This window comes from Urocampus carinirostris, chromosome 12, assembly GCF_059441175.1.
Source record: "Urocampus carinirostris isolate Australia breed hairy pipefish chromosome 12, RoL_Ucar_1.0, whole genome shotgun sequence".
Lineage (NCBI taxonomy): Eukaryota > Metazoa > Chordata > Actinopteri > Syngnathiformes > Syngnathidae > Urocampus > Urocampus carinirostris.
Genome location: NC_142360.1, coordinates 20,399,514 through 20,408,802, shown reverse-complemented (window position 1 = coordinate 20,408,802; position 9,289 = coordinate 20,399,514). Strand labels below are relative to the sequence as shown.

The following is a 9,289-nucleotide window of genomic DNA, read 5'->3' as shown; positions in this document are numbered from 1 at the left end:
GCCCTACAAACAAATACCAGCTGCCGGTAATCAAGAGGGAAGAAATACAATGGCAAAAGAAGCCACCAGAGAGCAGTGTCTGCATGATTTTATAGCTGAGGTTTGAAACATTGCGAATATTTCAAGTAAGTCCTTCACCCAAAATTCAAGCACTTATCAACCTTTGAAAACACCACTAAAATTCAAAGATTTCAAGCACCCGTACGAACCCTGTATCGTGTGTGGCTGCAGTGAATTCTTCCGAGGAAAAAAATACAGTAAATTGATAAGCTTTATTAAAAAAGTGTCTATATACAAAAATAGTACCTTCCACCAGGTTACAATCCTATACTTTGTTGGATCAAGTATTGACAGAAGGAAATGACTCAAGAATGCAAGAAAGTGAGTCCGTGGAAATGTACACATTGTGCAGCAAAAAAGAAGTTTCATTTGTGCATAATGAATATTTTGTACATCTCATACAATCCAAGTTCCGGTGCATACAAAGGTGGTAGAAAATACAACGCCGTACCATTATAAACACTTGGAGCATGTACAACGTCTTAAGGGTTGAGAACAGTTCATTTTGGACCTTTTTGAAGTTTTCATGTGTATACATTTCTGGACAGTTCGAGATCATGGTAGCACACTTCTTTGGTCATGGGATCAAAAGCTTCCTGTGTGGAGTTTGCATGTTGTCCCTGTGCTTGCGTGGGTGGGTTTCCTCGGGAAACTCCGGTTTCCTCCCTCTCACATTCCAAAAACATGCATGTCAGGTTAATAGGTGGGTTTGAATTGTCCCTAGGTGTGAATGAGCGAGTGAGTTGTCTGTCTCTCTGTGCCCTGCGACTGTCTGGCAACCAGTTCAGGGTGTCCCTTGCCCACTACCCGAAGATAGCTGGGTTGGGCTCCAACACCGCAGTGACCCTACAGAGGATAAGCAGTGCAGATAATGGATGGATGCAGAATAGTACTGTATTGAAGGCTATATCTGATGACCGACAGCAAGACAAGCACTTACAATAACAAAGAAAAGAAAATGAAAATAAAATAAAAAGAACATAAAAAAAGGAGGAAAAAGAGCAAAAAAATACACACAAACATTTTTGGACCATGGCCAACCCAAATGTCCAAACACCCAAACAAGTTAAGCACCTCGGCACCCAAGTTGGTCATGCTTTCGTCCCTCCAGATGAAACGGGACACAAGAAAGCGGGTGACACAACACACTCTTCTGCTCAACAGCAGGGCCCGACAGCTTTCACTGGTTTACCTCTACCGCATCATACAGGTGCCCTTGCCCATACCTTAGAACACGTCCAAACATCCCATTTTCCTTTCACAACACATCTCCACTCATTCCTATCACAAACAAGAGCTCTAGCTTCCACTATATTTAGCCCCCTTTCCTGCAGTGCACTCATAACACCATCCATCCACGTCAATCGCGGCCTTCCTCATGGTCTCCTTCCATTTACTTCTGCTGTGTATCGAATTGCAAATATTCATAATCTCTGCTAACTTTTTTTCCTTAATCCATATGGGTTCAGTGCATTAATAACTGAAATTTTCACGTCAAATATATGTCTGCGTCTGTTTTTGTGAGACTAGCTTTATAATATGGGTCACCCTGTCTTCTCATGATGGCTTTAAAGTATTAAGACAATGGATGAAATGTGCCGGTAAAGTGATGTAAACATAAATATTTTGCCATCAAGATGGCTGCTCCAGAGGGGTCACGTGGTCTGTGGGAACGATGCATTTGGAGGTTGAAGTTCAACCTTTGATGGATTCCTTCAAATTCTTATTACACGTTGTAGGGATATGAATAAAAGTGACAATATGCTCTAGACCAGAGGTGTCCAAACTTCTTTTTTGCTGAGGTCATCATAGAGAAAATATAAAGGATACAATAGCAGAGTGGGAAGCATGAAAATGTCTCACCTTTTGGTGAAATTCACCCTTTTTCAATCAAAAAGGTCACCTATGTGAATTGTGTAGATCAGAGGAGAAAATGCTTTTTGGGGGGAGGGGTGTATCCAGATATTTCACAGAGTGTGAATCAGGTGTTTGAGGCAGTGCGTTTGAATTAAAAAAATTGTGTAGTTCACACCGGCGAGAGTACTGTATTTTTTCGTGTATTCGATTTTTTGTTTTTGTTTTTGACCTAAAAAAGAACTCAAAGTTTGGGTGCGCGTTGTACATAAGGTTTTGCAGTAGTGTATTACTGTGTAAATGGACTGCATTGGGGGCGGCAGTAGCTCAGGAGGTAGAGCACTCGTCATGGGATCAAGGGATCCCAGTTCGAATCCCGGCTCGTCCATGTTACATGTCGAAGTGTCCTTGGGTAAGACACTGAACCCCTAATACCCCCAATAAGCAGGTTAGCGTCTTACAATACAAGGCCGCTATTGGGAAATGTGTAGCACATTGTAAAGCGCTTTGGGAAGTCATTCACTTGAAAAGCGCTATATAAATGCAGATCATTTCATTTCATTTCTATAGCATTTCAACCAGTCACTAATGTCCTACCAAATCGCTTTACAATGTACTTCACACTGACCCATTAACACACCGATAGCGGAGTCAGCAATGCAGGGCGCCTACCTGCTTATCGGAGGCTTTAGGGGGTTCAGTGTCTTGCCCAGGAACACTTCGACATTTAACTCGGAGGAGCCGGGAATCGAACCTGCGACCTCTAGGTTTCAAAATGAGCGAAAAATATTTCTGATCGCAAATGCAAAACGTAAGACACAAGGGAATAAAAACCGGGTCACGGCGGCGAAAGTGCCGTAACCTAACCACTAGGCCAACAGTGATATAGTTAACATACGAAAAGGCATTCATTTTATCTCGTTATCATACATTTTTGTCACGGTACCAGAGATGAATGTTAGGAGATGTCGAATACAAAGTCCTGAAAAACAGAAATAAACGCAAAAGCGGGCCGACAAGGGGAACAACTCTTTTGTATATCAGATAATAAATTGGACTTAAATAAATGCTTTGTAAATTTCTGTCGGTTTTGTGTTCATTGTTGTCAATAAATGATTTGAAACATGGCTGCACGTATTTAACTTTTGTTGCTTAGTTTGGGCTGAGAAAAACACGGTACTTCTGTTTATACAGAAACCCCACATTACTTTGCATACTATCAAGGGAACAAATACATACATTCCAAACATAAATCTTTGAATACTACCTTTTATACTGCCTTTGGCATCTAGATCTCAATTATCTATGTTTACATGGATGAAAGGGAGAGCTTAATGGGACAGTGTGTATTATTTAGTCCAGGGGTCTTCAACACATTGCCTGCAGGCCCAGGTAGCCCCTTAAGATTAGAAAATATACCCAGGGTCACTCTAGTAGTGTGAATGAGAGAGTAGAGTTTGTGCATGTATATGACTGTACCAGTATCGTGGTATGTGTGAGAGAGTATTAGTAGTGTGTATGAGAGTAGTTTTTGTGCATGTGTATAACTGTCTGTATAAAAGTATAGTTGTGCATGAGTGAGACTATTGAGAGCAAGTATGATTTACTTCTCAAACGACCTCTCGTACAAAGACAAATTTGTAAATACTAACCCTCTTTGTGTTCACTAATGTACAACTCTGCATCTTTCTTTTCTCCATGCCAAAATCACTGCTTAACATTGGGGTGGGCAAACCATGGCCTGCGGGCCACATGCGGCCCGTTTGGCCATTTCATCCGCCCTGGCCAAATTAAAATAGTATATGTATAACGATTATATATGTCACGGTTTACATACTTTGATGTTAGAAAAAAACAAAAATGTGTATACTCTTAGCTGTACTCATGTACCCAGTCACCCCAACATTTAAATAGCATGCTTATTTTTCTTTACTTGCTATTATCATCATGTATTTTTCATCAATCAAGATACTTTTCAAATTCAATGGAAAAAAATCCTGACTCAGCTGTATTGCATTGTGAGTTTATTAAGGTATATTAACTAATTTAGTGCTTTAAAAGGGGACATTTATTACTTCGCTTTCATTCTGAGGGTTTCAAAACCAATTTGATTCAATGTTTATAACCAAGAAAAGAAATGAGCTGTATTTTCCAGACTATAAGGTACACCCCAAAAACTCCCAATAGGCCAGAAATTCAAAAGTGCGCCTCATAATCACGAGTGCCTTTTGGACCAAAAACGCAGTGAACAAACTTGGATTTCCATAATTACAATGAAATGCCACTACACCACCTAACAATTTATGAATACATTAATTTAATTTCATAATCTCAATTCTATGAAAATAAGTGGTTTTTAGTTTCTGACGGCTTTTTTTAATGCAACCGCAGCTCTAAGAGTCCAATTCGCCTTATACATGAAATATTTCACAGTGGACTGTTTTTTAAGGTGTGTCCTAGAATATGGTGCACCTTATACCGTGTACTTACTGATGTCTTCATGTTTGTTTATTCATAAATATTTAAAATTTTGGTCTAAATGGAACGTGAAAAAATGCCCATACATAGAGGTAGACCGACATTATCTTATTGACGAGGTATCGGATTTGAGGCTGTATCGGTAGATACAAAAATAAAATAAATCAATAATTGTTTCTTGGCTCTTTTGTCCAATTTTTTAACCCAATGTTGCCCGAGACTCAAAGTTTGCCCACCAATGGTCCAATACATAGATGCATAAATCTGTTTCTGTCATGCAGTAGTTGTCCCGAGTGTTTGAATCATTTAAAATATGTGGTGAGTTATCAAAGGTTTGTAATGGAGGTAAGATTCGGCCCAAATAATCCAGCCTGAGTGTTAACCCTGTGAGTGTTAAAGCCCGACCCAGCTTGAGGCTGACCAATTGACTTGATTTGAGGGACCAAGCACAAAGCAAACCCAAATTTTTATCTTTTATTTCCGAGGACTCGGGAGGAAGAGGGGTTATTTTGGCCATCATCGCCAACCCAACAACAACAAAAAGGACTTGGGCCTTGCCTCTAGCTTGGACCTCAACACAATGCTGTTTGTATGGAAAAGCAAAAATATAAAAATGGTGTTTTTTCCCTCCTAGAAACACCCGAAAAAACATTTCATGAATATTAAGTCACCCTGTTATAATATCAAACTATCCCACTTGGTGGAAACGTGACTATCAATACTAGACGTCGACTTAGCTGTCCTTGGTTTTTGCTCCTCTCGGCTGGCCGTAGATTCGTTGAACAAGTAATAAGCGAAGGTTCTTTGGGCTTCAGGTAAAGGTTGACGCCTCTTTACTGTGTTATGTCGCTTTGTGATGATCGGGAGGCGGTAGGTTAAAGGTCAGGGAAACGACTGGGGTCCTCTTTGTACTCCCCGGGGACGGTGAAAATGTTCTCGTCGAAGCTGTCGTAGCGGAATTCCTGAAAAGTCACGGTGGCCGTGATGGTAGGAAAGACCGGGATGTCTGAAAGACAGGCGTTCCTAGGTTTTAGCTTTTGTGTGTCGGTGCCAAGTTATCCCTCATTCATTTAAGGCAGGGGGGTGTCAAAGTCATTTCTACTCAGGGGTCTCATGGTAGAGAAACATTCAGTTAAAAAAATTAAAAAATGAAAGCGTATCAAAGGTAGAAAAATATACTGAGACAAACCAAAAAGTACAAATAAATAATGAAAAGAATGGGGGTGATAATATGCAAAAAATTGTTAAAGGATGAAAAAAGTACAGAAAAATATGAAAAAGAATTGAATAGAATAAAAAATACAGAGAAGTACTGAGAGGTACCAAAAAATACAAATAAATGATAAAAAGGATGGGAAAAAAATAGCTAAAAAGTATTACAAAAAAAGTATTGAGAGGTACTGAAAAGTATAGGTAAAAACAAAAACTAGGGAAAAGTAAAAAAACTGAATAGAATAAAAAAAAAAGTACAGAGAAATACTGAGTAGAATAAAAGTACAGGGAAGAATCCAAAAATAGGGAGAAGTATTAAAAAAAGTACAGAAAATTATGAAAAAGTACTGAACAGTATAAAGAAAAAGCAAAAGTACTGAAAAGTATGAACACGTACTTAGAGGTAATAAAAAGAATAGGGCATGAACAAAAACTAGTGAAATGTATAAAAATAAATAAGTAAAGTATGAAAAAGCACTGAGAGGTACTGATAAGTATAGGGAAAAAAACAAAACTAGTACAGATAGGAATGAAAAATAATTGAAAAGCAGTAACATATAAAATAGTACTGAATACCTAAATCTTAAAAAGAACCGCAGGTCTTTTTAAACATTTACATGTAACACCTTATTTTTTTCTGAGCTGCTTGGTCTGTGACCTCTACCTGACCTCTAAAGATGCCTCTAAGAGACATATTTGTGTTAAAAATGATTTGTCTTGCCTAGGTCTATGGAAAACAAATTTAATTTACATTTCTGTCACATTTAGGTGTCAATATACAGACGATTCTAATTGAATGCATCAAAATGTCATATTATGGAGGTTGTGACCTCTAGCTGACCCCAGAGGTCAAACTGAGAAAGGAATAAGCTTAAATTTGAGCGGTGGAGCCAATCAGAACAGACCCTGACAGTTTCATGCTTTTTTCATTTTGTGCACAATCGTTATGATGATAAGAGCTTAACAGTTCTACTATTAGTGTTTCCCTGTGGATCAGATTCAACTGCATTTAACTATTAGGGCGTCGCGCTTTCCTTACCGAGTTTGACAGGAAAGCCAGGCGGAAGCTTCATCTGCACAAACTCTCGGAGTTTGTTAAAGTGCTTAAATGGAGCGATGACCTCCAGGACATTCAACAAGCTGAAAGCATAAAGGAGCGTCAGACGTGGTGGCGGCAGGGGCGCGCTGCCATCCGATTGGCTTACGACTCGATGCTGAGTGGGAAGTCTTGACTCATGGCCATGGTGGCCTTGAAGTTCTTCTTGCTCTCCTTGCAGAGCGGCTCTCTGCCCAGGTGAGGAGCTCTGAAGCAAAACGGGACAATTAGAACGCAACTTCAAGGATAAATTCACTGAATTCAATCATCGACACAATTTGTACAGGTGCTTGAAATCCTTGAAAAATGCTTGAATTTTAATTGTTTTCAAGGTCAAGAAAATTCTTGAATTTGGGGTAAAGTGCTTGAAAATGCTTGAACTTGTTGCCATGTTTCTTGGCATTCTTACTCTATAGACTCCGCAATAAATAAAGACACATTTTTTTTTTAATGCGTGGGGGAAAAAATGAATCTGGACGTTTTTGGTCTCTTTTGAAAGGTAATGTGAGAAATCTATAGTCTGAATGTGCCTTTGTATGATTTTATCCTCAAAAGTACCTTAACGAAGTCAAACGGCTGTTTGTCTTTTGTTACAATAGTGTCAGCTTAGGTAGTTAATTTCCCCTTCAAAAGAAGTCCTTCAGAGATGTATACGGAAAAAGGCATTTTGTTTGTGTTCCATTTGTGATAATCACAGCCGAGGGTAATGTTAGACGGCGTGACGTCACAGTCGTAAAGTGCGCAGTTTTCGAAAAGTGTGGCGATAAGAATGGCAACTGTAAATAAAATGAGCACAGAGCTGTTTTTTCCTAGTGCCTTATTGAACATAACATTGTCGACAAGGAAGGATCTTTTACTCTCACCTCTTTCTTCGTTCCTCGAGACCAGCTAGCTGAGCACACAACGGACCTCGTATTGCAGGAGAAGGTGTTTTTATCGCAGTACAACATGTCACGAATTAAATTTTTTTTTTTAAAACTGCGAGAGAGAAGCCCAACCCAGGCCCAATTAATAATTGACATCTGAGGCCCAGGCCTATGATCTTACCTCTAATATAAACTAATACCAACTGCAGTTAATCACGAGGGAAGTAAAAATGCAATGGCAAGGCAAACCCACCAGGGGGCATGGCAACAATTCCTTTACCCAAAATTCAAGCATTTCTTCGATCGTTGAAAACATAACAACACATTTCAAGCATTTTCAAGGATTTCAAGCACCTGTACAAACCCTGAATTTTGCTAAACCAGTCACTTACTTTCCATTGTCAGCAGTGATGTACTCTTCCCAGGAAATGCTGTTTCCTGGAGGCGGGGTTAGAGATTGCCTCCTTACAGCCTGAAAAGAAAAGAAAAAACACATTGCTTGCTTGGGAATAAAATGGTAGCAAGCTATCTCTTCCACTGATGTGATTAGATGATTTTGCCTTATGGAGCGTGTTTCATTATGTTTCATTTGAATTTTATTTGCATAAAAAGAGTTTAAAGCAAGAGTTTCAAATGCGCACCTCAAGGGTCAGTAAAGTCCCCACCTTAAAACGCAAGTTTCATGTAAGAGTATGATATGGATGTTTAACATGGGGAAGAGATGATCCCTCTTTTGAGCTTTGCAACATTGCAAAGATTCACCCGATATTAATCCTGTGATTGTTACCTCCTGTTTTGATTACTGTAGTATATGACTCTCTCGTCTCCCAATGTACAGCATCATATGTTTGCAGCTGGTTCCAAATGAATCAGTGATACTGAATCAGTGAAAGTTTGATTATATGACCCCCATTTTAGCTGACCTGCACAGTCTCCGTGTCAATTTAAGATGCTATTTCATCGTTCTGTTACAAACAGATAAAAGTTTTCATGGAGTTTCCTCCTCTTGTGTTTATGATTTAATTTTCCCCTATGTTCTGGCTTTGCTTAGAAAATGCTGGTCTAAGAGCAAAGAATAAATCTGCATTCTGCAGTAGGGTCCCAGTTCTGTATAATACTAATCTGCCCTCTTTATTGTCAGATCATGCCCTTGCAACATCCACTGCAGCCTGCTCATCCTGAAGGAGGGATTACCAAATGTGCAACTCCTTCTCAAGGTTTCTTAATTGTTTTTCCTTGCTGAGATTTTTCGACATTTTCTTTGGCCCCATGTAGGTTTCAGATCAGAAGATGTAACTGTGGTCTTTGCCCTATTTATGATTACGGGCTCTACAAATAAATATGATTTGACTGGAATGACTGAAATAATAAAAAGGTTATGAATAAAGAACTCATAAGCTCGTGTCTATATATGCAGTGACTCATTTTAATATTACACCATGTGTCTTGTTGGGGGCTACTGGTGCCCGTGGAAACCACATTGGTGACCACTGGATCAACGCATTTTACAGACAAAATTTAAGACAGCAGGGGGCTGAAATAATTGAGGCTATCACAACAAAGCCTCTCAGCTGTCTATGTTACAACTCATAAGTTTTTTTGGAGGGCTTCAATTGCTATCACCCAAAAGATTACTAAATTCCAATCTAATTCATAACACGCCAGACTAATTTGTCTCGTTCTTTCACCACTAGATGGAGACATAGATTAAATGCCAGGCACA

At 39.2% G+C, this 9,289-nt stretch overlaps 1 protein-coding gene across 1 annotated transcript in view; it reads right to left on the bottom strand.

Annotated features, from left to right (window-relative positions):
* Positions 1–257: 257 nt before the first annotated feature.
* LOC148355215 (ankyrin repeat domain-containing protein 13C-like) overlaps positions 258–9,289 on the bottom strand; it is a 43,114-nt gene continuing 34,082 nt past the window's right edge. The window contains exons 10-13 of the mRNA XM_088349270.1: positions 7,959–8,038; positions 6,810–6,908; positions 6,644–6,744; positions 258–5,398 (exon numbers count right to left, since the gene is read on the bottom strand). Of these exons, the coding sequence (XP_088205396.1) occupies positions 5,268–5,398; positions 6,644–6,744; positions 6,810–6,908; positions 7,959–8,038 (411 nt within the window). The 3' untranslated portion in view covers positions 258–5,267. The remainder of the gene's footprint in view (positions 5,399–6,643; positions 6,745–6,809; positions 6,909–7,958; positions 8,039–9,289) is intronic.